This window comes from Fistularia commersonii, chromosome 32, assembly GCF_037954325.1.
Source record: "Fistularia commersonii isolate RoL2024-O1a breed Wild chromosome 32, RoL_Fcom_v1.0, whole genome shotgun sequence".
In the NCBI taxonomy this organism is placed as follows: domain Eukaryota; kingdom Metazoa; phylum Chordata; class Actinopteri; order Syngnathiformes; family Fistulariidae; genus Fistularia; species Fistularia commersonii.
The window spans coordinates 10,512,403-10,533,107 of NC_141315.1; the positions used below are offsets into that span (position 1 = coordinate 10,512,403).

The window sequence follows — 20,705 nt, forward strand, 5'->3', positions numbered from 1 at the left end:
AAATCGCCGGCTTTGTTTGTTTATTCCAGAACATTTTGCACAGACCGGAGAAAAAAAAATGATGCCACGATTCGACATTTTTGTGAAAGATTTTGTACGAGGATTCCCAAACATCCGTCGACAATTCGCACCTTTGCGAGAGGAGGCTCGGTTATTTCTCCACCCGCGTAAGAAAAGGTGTCACTTCCTGTTTTTCACCATCATATAACATCTCGCTTTGCCAGACAGACTCTTCTTCAAGTCACCGGGATGCCCTTCCTTGCCGTGAAGTGGGTTTTCTTTGAGCCTTTGTGAATTCTTTCCGTGGCAACTTCTTCACTTGAAGACATTTCGCCCCTCATCCCAGAGGCTTCTTCAGTTCACAACTGGAGCCGATTGCCGCGACAAGAAGATTTCGACAAGAATCCACCATGACCCGGACGACTGAGAACCTCCACAGAGGTGATTTTTTTTTAAATTCAATTTTAAGATGACATCGAGACCCCCAAGAAGTTGAGTCTCAGATTGCTCATGAACTTCCTATGGCTTTGCACAGCAATGGCGCTAATCTGATGGAGATGTGTGTGAGCAGCCGTTAGCTAAGAACACAACCGCTTTGGTTTCGAAGAGGGCGTTAGGATCACGTACCACGTTGCTCTCATGCACCTCGGGGCTCATGGTCAGCTGCACGATGAACCAGGTGGCGTTCCTCAGGATGAAGGCGGTGATGAGGTTCCAGTGGATGATGTTCCTCAGGCAGCGGATGCTCCTGTCGCACAAAAAAAAAAGCATGAAAAGCATGAAAGTTAAAAAGATTTGTTAACACATCATAGGAAAGAACGTCCTCATCTCATAATACAGTGGAACCTTGGCTTCCGAGTGCATTTATTTCAGAGTTTTCAGTTCTGAGCTGTCGCTCAGTGGCTTTTTAGCTTTGTGATACAAGCGGAGATCTGAGTTTGGAGTGAGCGAGTGTTTGACACCAACATGGCTGCCGCTGTCCTTGAAATGGCTGTGGGACGCGTCGCCCGCCGCTAGCTAGCCATCATGGAAAAACATGAGCGAGGTGTGCGTGTTGTGGACTCGTCCGGGAAGAGATGGAGAAGTTGTTGTAGGTGAGATATGGTGACGGAGAGCCTCATCTATGAGAAGGCAGGAGATATTGACGGGATTTGGTGCGGCAGATGGCGGGAACGCGGACGGACGAGGCATCTGAAGAGTCACTCCAAGTCGGTCAAACGGTTTGATGGTTTTAAACAGAGGAACGGCTTCACTCCATCCATAGATGGAGTTTAGTTGTAAAGAGTAGCGAAACAGGCTAGTTAGATACAGGCTAGTTAGATACAGCAACTCATTGTAGCATTAAGTGTATAGCTAGTGAGCTATAAGATAGAGCACAAAAGGAAAAACTCCCCCAACTTCCCAAATACACTCAATAAAATCAATTTATTTCTTATCATTCTCATTAATTTTGTATGATTATATTTTTTACACGTAGTTGTTATTTATAAAGTGCATTATTCTTATTTAAAAACACATTATGAAAAAACAATGGATCAATAGTGTTTCAATTTATTTTAACAGGGAAATTTAAATTGATAAATAAGCAAACTGAGTTATGAGGTTGCTCACTGAACCGATTAAACTCCCCAAGTCAAGGTTCCACTGAAAACGTCATAAACAACTTTATGCTAACATGAAAATAAGTCATGGATGATGTAATGCATCTACTCATTATGCAACAGCAACTTAAGGATTGTGTGATAACACCCTGAGAGGAGGCAGCACAGGCAAAACTTCTGATTAATCTTAACGTTTGTATTCTTCTCATTAAAAGAGTCAAACCACACCATCGTCATGGCAACCATATCACTTAGCCCTGGCAACGGGGAGGTAATACATTTGTTTACTTTGGGCTCTTAAGCGTCTTTCAGTCGGCGTGTCAAGGCTTTGAGGGAACCAGTGGCAGAGGTGTTATAGAAGAAAAGAACTCCTGATGACGTTGTATTGACTCATTGCTCTGATTCTGAAAGAACTCCAAATTTCCTTTTGGAAATGTTTGTTTGTATATCAATTCACGTACACGCTTGTAGAGCGCAATAAGCGCCAGGGAGGAGAGGAACGACGGCATGGAACCCGAAAAGCGGTTTATTCGAGATTCCGCGTCCCCACCCTTCGTGCTGAGTGGATTTTCAAATTAAAACACAAGGTTTAGCTCGCCACCGACATGAGATCATCCGTACAGCAGCGGCTGAGAAACACATTAAAGATGATGATTATGAATAATTAAGAGACGTGGCCTGGATGTGTCATGTGACCTCCCCATACGCTGAATGGTCCCTCATCGCTAATGTAACACGAAGTCACAACTCGCTCCCTTGTTTGTTGTCACATCCCAAGAGGCTGTTTTTTTTTTTTTTTTGCTTTACATAAATTAACCTGAGGATACAATTAAAAAAAAAAAAAAAAAAAAAATCTGTCCGGCCATCCGCCCCAGAGCAAGCGCTACCGAAATAGAAAAACTCACCGCCGAGTCACTTTTGTTAGACGTCACCAGCTAACTGCGCCCGCTGCCGACAGCCAGTGACAACTCCATGTTTGTTCTGAGCGAGCAGCACTTTTACATCATGGCGCTCTTCACCCTTCTCATGAACGAGGAACGATGGCCTGCTTTATGAGGGTGTCGTACCCTCCTGAAGAACAGGAGCAGCGACTTCCAAATCACTATGACACAATCTATGTCAATGGCTGACGTGGCGACACGCTGCTATGTAAATAACACACTTACGGTTTTCTCAGCTTGAACACCTATTTGCACTGCACCGTATAAGACATCTGTAAATGCACACCTTCCCGCTCTACATTTTTATGATTGAGGGATCCGTATTTATATTCATATCTCACAGCAGTGTACAAGAGCTGTATATCTCTACAATCTCCAGAGCCCGATTGATATGGAAATTCATCCTAATACTTGATACACCTGTGCCATTCTACCTCCCTTAATTACATTTTTAGACCACGCACTACTTCTTTCCTTGTATATATTATTCCTTTTTTCATACTGAGTTATGTGCGATTCATGTTCGGCAATATCAATAAAGACCACTCTATTCTGACTGATTTGATGGAAGCCACCAACAAAATAAAAAAGTCTGTAAATAACTAAAAGTGAAAAAATAAAGGTTAAACACACCCTAGAAATCAGCAAATAATTAATGAGCAAGTTTGTTCTGTTTTATAATAAACAGAACAAAAAATGTACATAAATAGGAGATAAAATATTCAGTCAACTAGAATTTAGCAGCAAAACACACACACATGAAGAGAGTTGTGTTTCTTTAACACGCCATCAGTGAGCTAGCACACCATAATATAATATAACATGAAAGAGAGGTGATAGAAGGATGCCTGCGGGCTGCAAATACACTTCCTGTTTGCTAACAACTTGAGCCACCGCTAATGCACACGCCAGAGGCGACGGCAGGAAGGTGTTCCGTTAAGCAGTGACATCACTTCCGCCTCCGGCTACTTCCTGTCGCCAGAGTTTGAGGGGCCTGATGTTAATTAATTAAGAGACGCGCCTTTGATAAAGACACGGGAAGATAAATAAAATATGTAGATTACGTAGATTAATTCACGCCGCCATCCCACGATGAACCCTCACGTTAAGAATAAATTTGATGAATTACATAACGGAGGGAAAATGGAAGTCAAACGTTGTGTTCGCGCCTCTTTGGGTCGCAAGCGGGCTCAGTCTAATGCCTAGAACAGAGTCACACTAAATGAGCCACGTCAGCCGGCTGTTTGGAAATTAATTCTGTTTAAATGATGCAGCAAGTAGGTCAGTTCTCGGTTTGAAACTGCGACAAGGACACCGCCGTCTCCGGCCGACGCGGATGCTCCAGTAGCTGTTTGCGGCGCTTTAAAAAGAGCTAACGTTAGCGAGGTTATGCGCCGCTAGCTTACCTGAACAGGGGGTTTGTTGCTCAGTCGTGCTAGTTATCCCCTTCGTCACCAAGCTAACTAGTGCTAGTCCTTATCGTTATTAACACAATTAAACGACAGTGGCATCACTTATATTCCGTCTCCATGCTCTCTCTATCCACCACGCCCCTCTTTACCTCTCAATCCAAAAACAACTTCACATCCAGTAGGAAAACAGAACTGAGAACCTCCGCTAACAGTGCCAATAAAGCAAGTGATCAATACACAGGCTCTGTCTAATGCCTGGAATACAGTAACACTACATGTGCCAAGTCAGCCAGCTGTTTCGTAATTAATTCTGTTATACTGACGCAGAAAATAGCAAAACCCTCGATTGGAAACGGCGATTTGGACAGAACAAACCAGCGGCTGTTTGTGGTTCTTTAAATTGTGCTAACGCGGCCGGGAGCTAACGTGAGCGAGGTTATGCGCCGAGACTGCTAGCTTACCTGAACTGGAATGGTTGTTTCTCAGTCAGCTAATTACAGTATGCTAGTTATTCCCTTCATCACCGAGATAACTGGGGCCATTGTTTCCGACCATGCATACTATTTCACAACGTCGGTTATAAACAGAATCGCACAATATAGCAGCTTTTCATTCACGGGCTCTGTCTAATGCCTGGAACACAGTCACGGGCGATCAGGTCACGTCACCCCGATGTCTCGAAAATAATTGTTATAGAGGAGCGTTAAGTATGCCGTCCCCACCTGCCTTAGATACTTAATCTACTATGCTAGTATTCATCTATTTAAAATTAGCTAATAAGCTAACGAAAGTCAGGTTATCTCGAGTTTGCTTGAGCGAATGTTTTTTATCTGAGTCAGCTACAGCTTCTTGCTAAGGCGTCGAGCTAAGGTATGCTAGCAATTCCCTTAGTCAGTACACTAATTTAGTATTTTCGGCTGCGTCAAATCCTTAACAGAGCTGGTTACAAACATAAAACTGCATAGTGAAGTAACTTTTCCTCACTGAAAAGACAACTTAACCTCCATTTCAACAGCTAAATGGGACGCTAGCGATGGACTTCCTCATGGCCTAACAGTACAGAGAACTGAACCATAAGTTATCCCGCTAAGTGAGCTAGCTTAGCCAGCCTGCGCTAACACTTGTTAGCAGTTAGTTACAAACAAGTGTGCTATTTCCCTCTGAGGGAAACAATGATAACTAATTTGATGAATAAAAAAAAGATTTAACCACGTCACCCCCTACCAGCCTTGGCGGCATTTAAAGACCCTGGGAATTAACAGATTTCATTGATCCAGTTTCATTTATTAAGGGTGATGAAGGGGTACTGCCGAGCCACAAGGGGATTTCTCACCGCAGATATCGATCCGATCTTAGACGTCGACAAACACAAATTAAATCATCTTAAGAGTATTTAGTTTGTCTGCAGGCTGGTGGAGCATTATACCCCGGATCAATAGTCATGAATTAAACAAAACAGTCGAGCCGCTTTGCCCCTGAAATGTGAATTAATTAGACTGTAGCTAGAAAAAAAAAAGAAAAAAAGAGAAGATGTTTGTGTTTCGGCTTTGCTGCCAACAAAAGGTGATTATGCATCATTTGCGTTTGTTTCAGGCGTCCTCAATGAAAGATAAACCTCATAAGGTCTGATGAGGGATTTGTTTTCCATTAGCCAGATGAAGGCTGGATTTGAATTGCATTAAACACCATGGAGCCTCGTGTGTCTCTGCGCTCATTACCGCTGAGGACGTCGTCGCGCAAAAGGCCCATTTGAGGCTTCATTTCGACGTCAGCGCGATGAGATTATGCTGAATCAAATAGCCGGGTACGTCTGCAGAGAGGTCAGTCGGTCAGTCATGTCAGCAGACTGTAATGCAATTAAACCTATCTGACTGTTCCTGGATGTAGCCCGGCCCGCAGGAAGGACATCACGCCGAGGACGCCAGTTAATCAGGGCTGGCGAACGTGAGCTAATGTTTTCCGCAGGGAGAGCCGGATGTTGACGCTAATTTTCGCAGCGGGCCAAACTGTGGGAAAGCCGGTTTTGTGTCTTTCACACACGCCGGCCCTGCGCTGCTTGATAATTAATCGTGTTTACCGTCGACCCGGGCCTCTGTTTTGACCTAATGTTTTTTGCAGAGTCAGCTAGCTAACTTGCACGACCGCTTCCCGCTTCTCGATGTTTTCTGCTAAGTCAGCTAGCGGACGTGACTCGATGTTCGTTACAGCGCTGTCATATTTTCTTGTGTTCTCCAAAATTAGCATATACCATGTGGATAAACACAAAGCTTCCTTGTTAGCTAAATTTTGGAGTCACTAATGCTGGAAAAAAAAAAGTTTTTGATATGGACACTTTTAGTTAGTTATCCTTAGACTTAACATGTTTTATTGCGCTGCAGATACTTAGATTTATCAAAACGGGCAAGCTAGCTACTGCAAAGAGTTCTGCTTAGCATGCAGGTATTCTACCTTTGTCAGCTCCAGGGATGTACTTTTCTCGCACCATTTGACATTCAGCACCTTTTCAAAATAAACAAACAGCAGAATCCAGATGCTGCTAGTTAACCACGGTGAGCAAGCTAGCCTGCCTTTCTCGCTCCGCTAATATCAACTGAGTCAGCATGCTAACTTGACCTCGCATGCTGCTGAGTCAGCTCGCTAATACATGCTAATGTTACTACCGGTGTCAATGTGGCTATGGAGAAGCTCCCGCCGTCCCATGGCTTCGTTACAGGGCGAAAAAGGTGAGCAACGAACACCCCAAACTCCCTCCCCTTAACAGCGCTGCCATTTTTAGCATCCTGACACTCCCCCGACCGTCCGAGCCACAAACACAGCTAGTGCATAAACGCTGTCCCTGTCCGGTTTCCCCCGATGCCCTTTCGCGCTTTTCGCACTCCCCTGGGTGTGTGTGTGTGTGTGTGTGTGTGTGTGTGTGTGTGTGTGTGTGTAGGTTCTCTGCGATCGATGGCACCCACAGCTGTCGAGGGCGCTAAGACCTTTCTGTCGTTAACACCCGGCTCATTCCGGTTTGTCAAAGAAACCCATTCCACCTCTCAACCAAGAGAAGGTTTCTCGTAGCGGTGGTGTGTGTGTGTGTGTGTGTGTGTGGTTGAGGGGGGTTCCCAGCAGACAGTGGTGTTTCTGAGATGGATCTATTATTCCCTTTTGTAAGGAGGGTGTTGGGGGGGGTGGCCTACTTTTGGCCGGTGTCTAAACGTCTTTACATCTGCAGGATTGAGATAGTGAAGGTTTCATCCCATGACCAAACGGTTTGGAATAAGATGGAGTGTGTGTGTGTGTGTGTGTGTGTGTGTGTGTGTCTTTTGAAAATACTGATGATTCTGTCATGTGATGCCGGCGGTCCGAGGAGGGTTGGATTGCGCAGCAGACATCCTACCTCAGGCACAGGAAGAGGAAGAAGGCCACCAGCAGCGCCACCATGGAGATGCAGTGACCCAGGAAGTTGATGATGACGGCGATCTGGTAGTGCATCTTGCCTTTTTTCTGCAACGACAAACGGAAAAAAGCAGCTTCGGGTGAGCCGCTTTGTCTTGTTGTGACTTCCAAGCAACTTTTTCTGATCAGGCCATTACCGTATTTTTGCTCTATAAGGCACACTTAAAATCCTAACATTTTCTCAAAAATCATCCGTGCGCCTTATAATCCAGCGCGCCTTATATATGAATTCTTTTTGTGCTTACTGACCTGGGAATTTGATAAGCTTGACTGATTGTCGGACATTGCACAATTTTGTAAAGTAACTGATATATATATATATAGACATATATATATCATTCTCTTTGTTCTCTCTTTTTTCTCTTTTTAATTTGTTTTATTTTATTACTTTTTTTATTTTACTCTTGATGTTCACATGTTAATAACTTTGATGTTGCTACTCCATCTGCCCCCCAATTACCCCTCAGGGACAAATAAAGTTTTTCTGATTCTAAAACTAATTATGTAGTGCCGGAATATAACATTTTCCCAGCCTCACATTAACTTCGGGTGTGCGCTATCACTGGCAACCATAGGATTAGACAGAGGATTAGATGGAGGTAGGTGACTGGCTGAGGGTTAGACGGAGGCAGGTGATTGGCTGAAGGTTAGACGGCAGCAGTTGATTGGCTGAAGGTTAGACGGCAGCAGGTGATTGGCTGAGGGGAACAGCCTGAAGGTAGAGAAGACTTTTTTTATTATTCTAATTATTTTATTCTCCTCACTCTTATAAAAGTGATTTAACATATCCTTTTGTACAGTGTCTGTATGTACTCCTGAAGACAAAAAAACTGGCAGATAATTAAGAAATTAATTACTTAATTGCCCCTTTTTGATTCACAAATCCATTTTCAACAGACTCTTGTGTCTTCCTTTTTTGGTTATCAAAAGCTCCCCCTGTGGTTTTGACTTGTGCGCGCACACACACACACACACACACACACACACACACACACAAACGTCTGTGACACACACATCGCTGAGCTTCGCTCAACACAGGCGGCGCTAATCTGTGTTGTAAGTGAATTTATGTAACCTGCTGGTGTCGACGCTTAGATTAAATGTGAGCAAGTTTAATCCCTCTACCCCCCCAACCCCATCGCCAGCCCGCCCACACACTCTCACACACACACACACACACACACACACACACACACACACACACACTCTCACACACACACACACCCGTTCATTCATAAAACGAATAATCCTCTGGTTTCTCTCCTTGCCTCATCCAGAAATAGAAACACTAAAAGTTCAGACGTTATTTTGAAGCCTGGCCCACCCTGGACCGGTTGCCCCGGGCAACCATTCACCCTCTAATCCACACGTCCTACAAAGACAAAAATAAACATTCACTTGTTCATCTGCCGATCATATAGAAGCAGAAAACTATTCACTCATGCATCTAGATGTTACATGGACGCAAACAACCATTCACTCATTCATCCACATGTCATATAAAGGCGAATGACCTTTCACCCTCATTCATGTGTCATATTGAGACAAAAATAAACAATCACATCATACAGAAGCATAAAACCATTCATCCTCTCATCTATACGTCATATAGAAACAGACAACATTCACTCATTCATCCACACATCACACCGATTTGCAATCGTTCACCTTCTTCCTCACGTCATGTAGAAACACAGCTATTCATTCATTCATTCACCTAGATGTTATATGGATGCAAACAACCATTCACTCGTTCATCCAGGCGTCTGGACCCTGCAGGGTCTCCGCTGAACCTCCTGCATGTGTTTGGACCATGGGAGCTTCTTCTCCGGGTTCTCCGCGACGAGGAAGCAAACGTTCTAGCAGGTTCCGGTTCCCTCATAATCCTCTTGATGACCAGCGGACATCAAGAACCTCCTCCAGATCCATCACGCCAGGATCCATGGGAAGGGAGAAGGTGGAGAGAGCGAGGGAGGAGAAGAGCGAGGGCGGTACGCTCGCCGTCCGTCTCCCGCCGCCATCGATCGGCGGCCGGCTCTCACATTATCCACGCGTCAAGTCGAGATGAATGAGTTCCTGGGGGATGATGGAGAAGACGCTCGTCCTCCTCTATCATGGGTGACGTCCGGCTGCTGAATGGTTGATAATCACAGGAGCACGTCTGAGAACGTACCCATTGTTTCTGTTGGGTTCTTCATGTTCTCCTGCAGGATTCTCTCCATGTTCTCATGCCTGGGTTCCTTCCAGGTTCTCCATCTTCTACCCACTGACCTTAAACATTCGGCAGGTTCACTGAGGATCTAAATAATCTTTAGGTGTGAATGAGAATTGGCTGCCGTGATTGACAGGTGACCCGTCCGAGTTAAGCTCCGCCCCTCACCCACTAACAGCTGTGATTGGCTGTAAGGGCAGAGTGAATTTACATCACTGGAATCTGGACTGACTCTTGTGACATAGTTTTTAAGTGTGTGTGTGTTTGTTTCCAGTGCAAGTGATCTGACACACACACACACACACACACAAACACACACACACACACACCTGCAGACACACACGTTATGATGAGTAGCTGCGGTGAATTTGGTCTGTGACCTTTGACCCTCCCGGTTCCTCATTTGTGATGTCACAAACCTAAGCCCCGCCCCTTTCAGACTCAGGAGGACTGTGATTGGTGTGCCAAACGCTCAGACCACCAATGAGGAAGCAGCCGACAGTTGGAGGCGGGGCTTCCTGTCACGCTGATGCGAAGCGACGGCGGCCCTTTGCATTTAGATTGCGCTGTCATGGCGACGCCACACCGCTCCAATTACACAATGACCCGCCTGAGGACGCAGGTCGACAACAAGGACACACAAAATGCACACAGGTGAGCACAACACAACCCCGCTCCACAACATATTCATTAACACAACACAACGTGACACAACAATTTAACATAACAAACACACAACAGAACACGCAACATTATGTAACACAACATAGACATAAAACAACACAATATAAACACAACATAAACACAATGCGACAAAACAAAGTAATATGTAACAAAACATTGACACAACGTAACATAACACACGCAACATAACACAAAATAGATACAAACTGACAACATAGAAACAATGTTACACAACACAGACACAACGTTACAACATGGACACAACATACACAACATAACACAAAATAGATACAAAGTGACAACATAGAAACAAAGTAACGAAACACAGAGACAATGTAACACAATGTGACACAACACAGACACAACGTTACAACATGGACACAACTTAACACAACATAAAAACAATGTAACACAACATACAAACAAAATATAACACAACATTGATGCAATGTAACACAGCAGACACAACATAGAAACAAAGTAACATCACACTGACACAACTTAACACAACATTACACAACATAGGGAAAACATAACAGCATGGACACAATGTAACAAGACAAACACAACGAAACACAACACACCACCAAACAACGCAATGCAACGCAACACAACACAATACCAACAATGCAACACAAGACAAACAACACCAAACAACGCAATGCAACATAATGCAATGCAACGCAACCCCAAACAATGATACACAATACAACACAACACCAAACAACACAACACAATGCAAGTTTGTGTGTCGGATGTGGAACCCTTGGTTTTGGAATCCATTTCTACAGCCAGCTGTTGGAGTTGCTAGGCAACGGCAGCGGTGCCGGTTTGTAGGGGGTGGCCTTTGCGACGTGGACGATAAGCGGCGTCGGGCTGACAGACACACACCTCTAATAGGTGAAGAGTTGGTTCGCTGACGCACACACACACACACACAGACACACACTCCACACCATCACCCCCAACCGCACTGTGGAAAAATGTGTTGTGATTTTTCTTTTTAGGGATTCTAGTTACAAATTAAACACAGAGAAATGGCTGCGGGTCAATTCCCTCCTTGTTTACAGTGTGTGTGTGTGTGTGTGTGTATGTGTTTGTGTACGTGTGTGTGTGTGTGGGGGGGTTGTCACGGCTGCCGGTGTCTGTGTGATGATGCAAATTCAAAACAATCACTGAGCTTTTTGAAGCACGTTCCTTCCAGCGTTGCCCTTCAGCGCTTTCCTGCAAACCTTTCATAGTATTTATATTCGCCGGTTTCACTCTAATGTTCTCGACGAGGAATTACCTGAACATCAGCGGGAAACTAGCGGAACATCAAGCGGAGAAAATCAGAACATCTGCAGGGGACAACCTGAACAGCGGCATGAAACTACCAGAGCATCAGCAGGAAAAAAATAGAATGTCAGCAGGAAAAAGCCAGAACATCTGCATGAAACTACCAGGACATTGGCAGGAAAAAACCAGAACATCTGCATGAAACAACTAGAATGTTGGCAGGAAAAAAACAGAAAATCTTCATGAAACTACCAGAGCATCAGCAGGAAACAACCAGAACATCTTTATATAACTACCAGAACATCTTCATCAAACTACCAGAATATCAGCAAGAAACAACGTGAACATCTGCATGAAACTACCAGAACATCTGTGGAGAACTACCTGAATTTCAGCAGGAATCTACAAGAACATCAGCAGGAAACAACCACAACATATTCGTAAAACTACCAGAACATCTTCATCAAACTACCATAGCATCTTCATCAAATTACTAGAACATCTTCATCAAACTACCAGAGCATCAGCAGGAAACAACCAGAACATCAGCAAGAAACAACTAGAATGTCAGCAAAAAAAAAAAAAAACAGAACATCAGCAGGAAACAACCTGAACATCTACGGAGAACGACCTGAATTTCTGCAGGAATCTACAAGAACATCAGCGGGGAACCAGCAGAACATCAGTAGGAGACCACCTGAACCCCAGAAGATCAGCAGGAGGAACCCTTGATGAGAGTGCATGTAGAGATGCACTCTGGTGAGAGTACATGTTGGAGTACCCTCTGATGACAGTCCACTTCCAGGTACCCTCTAATGAAGATCCATGGATAGGAACCCTCTAATGAAGGTCTGCGTGGAGTTCTCTGATGAGAGAGCATGTACTCACCTCCTCGTGGAGGATGGCCTTGCACATGGAGTAGTTCCCCTTCAGCGCCCAGGTGCCGTTGGCCTGGCATTTTCTGTAGACGTTATCTACAGAAAAGAGGTTCCGGTTAGAAGGTCGGCCATCAGATACATTCAGCGGAAGGAGCTGGGAGCTTCACAGAGACGTGTTATTAGAGAAAAAAACTCAAGATGGAGTCAGATAAGAGTCAAGATATGGTCATGTTCAGGTCAGGTTAGGTTCAAGTCAGGCTTGGAGCAGGTTTGAGATGTGTCTGAGTCAGGTTAGAATCATAATGTGGGGCTGGGGTGTCAGGTTCGGGTGATGGCCGAGTCAGGATAATGTCGGGTTCATGTCAGGTTTGGGTCAAGTTTAAGCCAAGCTAGGGTCATGCTCACGTCAGGCTATGGTCAGGTTAATGTTGGGTTAAGGGCATGTTAAAGTCAGGTTAAGACCGGGTTAAAGTCAGTTCAGGGTCAGGTTAATATCAGGTAAGAGTCAGGTTTAATTCAAGGTGGTGTCATGCTCATGTGAGACAAGGTACAGGTTAATGTCGGGTTAAGATCAGGTTAAAGTCAGGATAGGGTCAAGTAACTGTAACTTAAGAGTCAGTTTAAATCCGAGTAGGGTCATGCTCATCCCAGGTAAATGTCAGGTTAAGATCCGGTTAAAGTAAGGTTAAGATTGGATCCAGATTACATTGAAGTCAGTTCAGAGTCCGGGTTGTTCAGCTAAGAGTCAGGTTCAATTCAGGGTAGGGTCGTGCTCATGCGAGGCTGGGGACAGGTTAATGTCAGGTTAAGATCAAGTTAAAGTCAGGATAGGGTCAGGTTAGTGTAAGTTGAGAGGCAGGTTTGCGTCAGGCTATGGTCAGGTTAGGGTCAGGTTACTGTTAGGTTAAGGGCATGTGAAAGTCAGGTTAAGATCAGGTTAAAGTCAGTTTTGGGTCAGGTTAATTTCAACTTAGAGGGTCATGTCAGGCTCTGGCCAGGTTAAAGTCAGGTTCTGCTTGTTTTAAACTCGTCAGGTGTGGTGGATCATTGACAGGCATACGTCCAGGGGTGTGTGTCGGCGTAAACATGGCTTTTGCTGTCTGGTCGTACATTTACACCTCTGAGCTGTTTCCTGGCGGACGGGAATCCGACCCGTGGCTCTGAAAGCACAGCGACGGCTCAAACGGCAGGATCGAGGACATTCATCCGGCCCATTGATCTATTTTAAAGCGTTATGGGAGAGAATCCCCTCCCCCAGCTCCCCAGGCTGAATTACTGCCGGCTCTGGAACGACAAATCAGGCGGAGGGTTTTATTTTCACACCTGGAGGAAGATTGGAAGGCTCAGAGTCGCAAAGAAAAAAAGGAGCAGCAGAAATCCAAATCTAGATTTGGATTAGAAAATACGTGTTGCGTTCACTGTCTGACCAAAACCGTTTGATAAATGGATGTCTTGTGTGTGAGATGTAGATAAGGGATGTATACAAAACACATCTTTGCCCAGTATCTCCGTGTATTTATACACAGATTACACAAATGTAAACAAAGCAAATCAAAAAAAAAAAAAAAGGCTGCCCGACAACTCGGCTGCTCGGTAAATAAAGGTATTCACTTTTGTTCCCAACATTGGAAGCTAAGTTCGATATCGATAAGCAAGAATGCAGGGATATAACAGGACAGGAAGTAGCACACAGGAAGCGCGCAAAGCAGGAAGTAAACAACCATGGCCAAATGTGTAACAACAAAAACTACATTTCCCACAATCCTAAACAATAGCATGTTTCCGATTAGTGGTGTTTTCTGTTAGCCACCAGCTAACGTGTTTCCAGCCGCAATAAATGTAAAGAACAGAGCGGGTTGTTGGCGTTTAGTGAGGTTTTTTTTAAATCCACTCCTTTCTGGGATTGCAGCTCTTTAACTGTATTCGCCAAAATCATGAATCAGGTGAATTAAAGGATGAAACTGAAGCTAAATCTGTGCTCGCCCACTCGGGTCCATCTCAAACCCCATGTCCTGATCGAAGGCTTCGGGGTGCTGCCGCGACCTTTCCGGGCGTTTGAAGCTGATGGAGGGCGACACCATTGAGAACGCAGCCGCTAGTTTGATTTAAGTCAAGCTAGGGTCATCTTTATGTCAGGCTAGGGTCAGGTTTATTTCAGGTAAGTCAGGTTTTAGTCGGGGTGAAGTAATGTATAGCCAGGTACAGGACAATGCCAGGTTCAGATTAGGTTAAGAACATGTTCAAGTCAGGATAGGGTCATATTAGGTCAGGTTAATGTTAGCTCAAGGTCATGTGAAAGTCAGGTTAAGATCAGGTTAAAGTCAGTTTTGGGTCATGTTGATATCAGGTGAGAGTCAGGTTTAAATCAGGGTAGGATCGGGTTCATGTCAGGTTAAGATCTGGTTAAAGTAAGGCTAAGATCGGGTCAAGATTCGATTAAAGTCAGGCTAGGGTCAGGTTAATTTCAGCTCAGAGTCAGGTTTAATTCAGAGTAGGCTCCTGCTCATGTGAGGCTAGGGTCAGGTTAATATCAGGTTAAGATCAGGTGCAGTTGAGGTTAGGAAAGGCTCAGGTTAGTACAAGTTAAGAGTCAGGTTTCAGTCAGGCTATGGTCAGGTAAATACTAGGTTAAGGGCATGTAAAAGTCAGGTTAAGATCAGATTAAAGTCAGTTTTGAGTCATGTTAATATCAGGTGAGAGTCAGGTTTAAATCAGGGTAGAGTCCGGTTCATGTCAGACTAAGATCCAGTTAAAGTAAGACTAAGATCGGGTCAAGATTAGAGTAAAGTCAGGCTAGGGTCAGGTTAATTTCAGCTCAGAGTCAGGTTTAATTCAGAGTAGAGTAGAAGAGTCGTTGCCTCGACCGAACCCGATCTCCCCCCGGAATGACCCCAAACGAGGGCTTCTGGGCGCCACCGCGACCTTTCCGGGCGTTTGAGGCTAATGGCGGGCGACACCATTAAGAGCGCTAGTTTTCACACGTGGGCGTTCAGGACGCCATCTTCCCGTCCCCGGTACTTTTAGCGCTAATTTCTCGCTAACCATCTCATTTTAACCAAAAACTTATAAGCGTTCGTTATCTAGCCACCCGGTCACGGAGACGCTCGGGTCCGACCATCTCGCCAGAGATCTGCGCTAATTCCGTCTCCTTCCTGGGTAAATAACACCCGGTGTTTATTTTCCATCAGGAAATAAATCACGCCAACATATTGACGGGTGATATGAGGCGCCCGGCGGGGGGGCAGGCGGTACGCCCCGTGACAAATGATGAGTGAAATTACATTTCCACCTCCTCCTTCCCGCGCCGGCACGCCGAACAGGACGCGGCTGAAATAATCGGCGGAGAATTTCACATTTGTCACTCTGCGTTTAGCGTTTCGCCGTCTGACGGAGGGGGGGGGGGGGGGGGGGGATTCTCCGAAATGGGCCACTGCGGAATTGAGACGCCGTGGAACGAGGCGATTTAAAAAGTGGCGGCGGAGGATGTGTGGGTTCTTTTGATGTCTCCGAAGCAGGTGAGACTGAATCTCAACGTTAATTCAATAAAAGGAAGCGGGGAAATGGGGTTAGTTCTGGTGCTGCGCTAGCGCTAACAGGGCGGAGCTACCCATCCAAGAAACGCTTGGTTTTTGTTTTGTTTTTGGCAGAAGCAGCCGGAAGGACGGAGCGGCGGACGGACGACAGGCGAGCGGTCGCCCGGAACGGCCCGTCGAGTTTGGTAAACAGAAGTGACACTGACAGGGGAGACTTTATCCCGTTGACGGGGTCGAGGCGTCCGGGTTGGAACCGGTCGCGGCTGACATCGGGGTTTAACCTGGACGGTCCACCTGTCAATCACACATCCAACCAATCACCCCACTGACAGCTTCTACGAACCTATCGATCGGAAGAATGAATGATCTTCCTCGACTTGGACGGTCCTTCGGCTCCGGAAATACTTTTCTTTCTTCCCCGTTTGTCGCAGTGGCAGCTCCAACTTTTTTGTGACCTCCAAGTCAAAGAACCTGCTGCAGGACGCCAATCTCCGGCCTCCTTCTTCTTTCCACGCGACAGTGGACGCGAGATGCTAGGGGGCGGGTTTGTTGCCTCAGGGCGCTAATGTGCAACGAAGTGGGTAAAAATAGCATGTAGACCGTGTCGGGGGGGCTGTCACCCCCGATTAGCATTACCTCACCCCGTTCTGCTTCCCCCCCGAACCCCGCGTGCAACAACCCGCCGACCTCGGAGGGGTCGCACGACGCTCAAATCGCTGGAGAAAGAATCACCAGAGCCTCCGGAAGGACGGGATGACGTCAATCACAGAGAAAGTTCTGGAAGAAGAGGACTAGCGGGAGAGATGCCGCGAACGACACCAAAATCAACAGGCGATTAGCGGCGGAAGCTAGCAACTGTGAAAGAAGTAGCCGAAAAACTCCAAAGGGAAGGAAGCAGCTTGAAAATCTAACTCGCTTGCTAGCATCACAAAGTTAGCGATGCACCGTGAGGTTTCCGTGAAACCCCTGTTGTTTTGTGAATCTTCTGCTCGTCGCCACCTCCTCCCCGGTTCTTCAATGACGGGACGCGATGGGACAGCTTCCCCCGCGGCGCCTTGCTTCCCCCAAACAACCCCCCCCGCCGCTCACCGCTAATTAGCAGGGATTTAAATCAGAGTGCTGGCCTTCACCCAGTAGAATCACCGTTCGCCGCTAAAGTGAAGGCTCCTAAACGGGACGCTTCAAACAGCCTGTAGGGGGCGCCGGAGGTTGGAAGTCCAACCTTCTGGCTGTGGAGCAGAAGCGCTAACCGCTAGACCAGAGACACGAATGAGTGGTTCTCCTGTGGGTTCCAGGAGGTTTGAATGCACCAGCGTCCGCTGCAGTACCGGGCGTGGCCACCAGGGGGCGCGACCACGTCTAGCACATCCAGCTAAATATCCTCACATTAGAATTAATGGGGCTAATAATGATATTAGCGACAATGATAGTAGCTGTCGCAGCGGGAGGAGTTAATTCTTCCATCGAAGCCGTTGTGTTTGATCCTGATGTTCAAAGCGAGCAGATCAAACAAAGCTCTCTTTGATGGAGAATGTGTTATTTGTCGGTCGTCACGGTAGCGAGGAGGATCCATCTTCCTCCTTCCTCGGGGCGGACGCGTGGCGGGGCCTTTAGCGAATGCTAAGTGTTCAGCTAGGCTCATTAGCGGCGGTTGACACATCCATGTGGGCGCCACGGCGTTTAGCCAGCTTAGCGCCAAACGCTAAAGGCTCCGATGGACGCCTGGTTTATGAAAAGGCTCAAAAAAAGATCATAAAAAATTGTATTTTTGTAACAGATACGTGGAAGCGTCTGGTTATTGCTCCGCCCCTCCCCCACAAACACCTTCTCAGGAAACATCTACCTCCAGAGGGAGAAGAAGAATGCCGGAGGATTGTTAGTGCTGGCGAGAAAACGGAGGATTCGTCTTCACTCCTGACGGGTCGGCTCCACGCCCGAGCTGGGAAGAAGAAGCGTGGAGGAGCAACTGGACCTCCAAGGAGCACCTGAACTAACAAGGAGGGCCATGTCCTATGAGGAACACCTGAAGGTCCAATGAACAACTGGTTTTCCAAGGAGCTCCTAAACCTACAAGGACTACCCGGGCCTACAAGGATCACCTGGATCTACAAGGAGCACCTGAATCTACAAGGAGCAACTGGATCGACAAGGAGCACCTGACCCAACAAGGAGGTGAACGTCCAATCAGGAACACCTGAAGGTCCAATGGACAACTGGACCTACAAGGAGCAACTGGACCTACAAGGAGCAAGAGGACTTATAAGGAGGGCCATTTCCTATCAGGAACACCTGAAGCTCCAATGAACAACTGGACCTCAAAGGAACTCCTGAACCTAAAAGGACCACCTGGACCTACAAGGAGTTCCCGGACCTACAAGGGGCAACTGGACCTACCAAGAGTGCCTGGATCTACAAGGGGAAACTGGACCTACAAGGAGCAACTGGACCAATCAGGAGGGCCATGTCCTATCAGGAACACCTGAAGCTCTAACAAAAAACTGGACCTCCAAGGAGCACCTAGACCTATAAGGAATGCCTGGACTGGATAAGGAGCACCTGGACCTACCAGGAGCACCTGGACCAACAAGGAGGGCCATGTCCTATTAGGAACACCTGAAGCTCCAATGAACAATTGGACCTCAAAGGAACTCCTGAACCTAAAAGGACCACCTGGACCTACAAGGAGTGCCCGGATCTACAAGGGGCAACTGGACCTACAAGGAGGGCCATGTCCTATCAGGAATACCCGAAGCTCCAACAAACAACTGGACCTCCTTCTTCTGTAGACAAAATGCGGGTGGACGGATGGCGGCCATCTTGGGGGGGGCGGACGGATTTTATAATAGAAAAACAGTAAACAAGAGATGCTGAGAGTAAATAAATGAATTTTCCACCTGAGGTGCATTCCAGGCCCTGCGTGAGCTACTTTTTATCAACGTTGTCATGGCAACCTCTGTTTCCCCAGCGGTTGTAATTAGTGGGTGTTGTCGTTGTTGCGTTTTCATGTTTTCTCGCCACAGAGCCTCACTGACCCGTCGCATCCCGGCTGCTAATTGGTTGCAATACAGAGCTGTGTCTTTTCACACACACACACACACACACACACACACACACCCACACACACACACACACATATATGTACAGCCTCCGGTGCCTCACTTAGAAACATATGTTACGCTAGGACGTTAGCTTCCACCTGTGTCCCTAGCAGTCCGTTTATTCCCTCATCCGCTCGCATCACTTCCTGTTTCGGAAGTGGAAATAGCGCCACCTACTGGACGGGAGTGTTTTCGGAAGTAGATAATATAGGAGGGTGGTTCAACGGCAGGCGGCCAATCGGGAAGCGGAGAGTAAGCGACCTTACAGCCGTCGGATTTTAGCAAGGATAAGCTAACAAAAAATCTCACAAGCTGGGCTCACACACACACACACACACACACACACACACACACTACCTGTCACACGCCTCCTCTGCTTTATTAGCATCCCCGAATCAACCTCCGACAGCATCATAAAACAGGGCATCTGCAGGGGCCGCCAGCTCTGGGCCCCCAAAAATAACTCCAAACGGCGGCGGGGGCGGTGGATGTGTGTATGTGTGTGTGTGTGTGTGTGTGTGTGGAGGGGGGGGGGGAGTTATCGCTGCCAAGCTGGTGATTTGCCAGGAGGTGTATTAGCAAGAGACAGGTTGGTCTCTGGAGCATCATCGAGAGCTGACAGCGGATTTCATAGCCTGAGGAAGAGGAGGAGGACGAAGAAGAGGAGGAGGTGGCGAGATGTTCGGCTCCAACGCAAGATCCATCAGATGTCATCTCTGCAGAACGGTTGGCTAAAAACAGCTCGGCACCAGGTGCTAAATCCTCCCCTCGCCCGGGGATAGGCTCCGCCCCTTTTTATTATTTCCCCCTGGCTGGCGCTCAGAAGCTCCGCCCCCTTACCGGGGTCTCGACGGGAGGGCTAATTACATGCTACAGGCACGGCGGCGGCGGCGGCGGCGGCGGGAGCGAGGGAGGGGGGGTGAAATACCAAGCTGTTATCAAAACTGGAAAAAAAAAAAAAATCAGAGCCGCGAGGAAAAGTAATTAGCGATGACAATTAGTGATGTCATCCAGATGCTGGAGGAGGAAGCAGCGACCGTCATTGGCCGCCTTCAGGGTTCTAACAGGGGTTAGAAGAATTATTTTGGCAGGCAGGCCACATTTAATATTTAATTTCTATGCACAGGCCGAGGTGAATTGAAAAAAAGTGAAAATTGCAAATTTAATATTTATATTTTTTTTTGGCATTTTATTTCAACTTTAAAATCATGAGTGATCACATAATTTATTTCGTGTGGAATCATCCATACAAAATAGAAAATTGCAAATTTAATATTTACATTTTTTTTGGGCATTTTATTTCAACTTTAAAATCATGAGTGATCACATAATTTATTTTGTGTGGAATCATCCATACAAAATTGAACATTGAAAATTAAATATTTACATTTTTTTGGGGCATTTTGTTTCAACTTTAAAATCATGAGTGATCACATAATTTATTTTGTGTGGAATCATCCATACAAAATTGAAAATTGCAAATTTAATATTTACATTTTTTTGGCATTTTATTTCAACTTTAAAATCATGAATGATCACATAATTTATTTTGTGTGGAATCATCCATACAAAATTAACCCTCATATTATGTTAAGGGTCAATTTGACCCATTGGGTCAATGGGTGAAATG

General features: G+C 46.1%; 1 protein-coding gene across 3 annotated transcripts in view; it reads right to left on the minus strand.

The window, feature by feature from the left end:
* LOC147215473 (corticotropin-releasing hormone receptor 1-like) overlaps window positions 1–20,705 on the minus strand; it is a 64,650-nt gene that overhangs the window by 22,452 nt on the left and 21,493 nt on the right. For all 3 annotated transcript variants that reach the window (XM_086139679.1, XM_086139678.1, XM_086139677.1), the window contains 3 exons: window positions 12,455–12,540; window positions 7,334–7,440; window positions 628–748 (listed from right to left, as the gene is read on the minus strand). In XM_086139679.1, coding sequence (XP_085995805.1) covers window positions 628–748; window positions 7,334–7,440; window positions 12,455–12,540 — 314 coding nt within the window. The remainder of the gene's footprint in view (window positions 1–627; window positions 749–7,333; window positions 7,441–12,454; window positions 12,541–20,705) is intronic.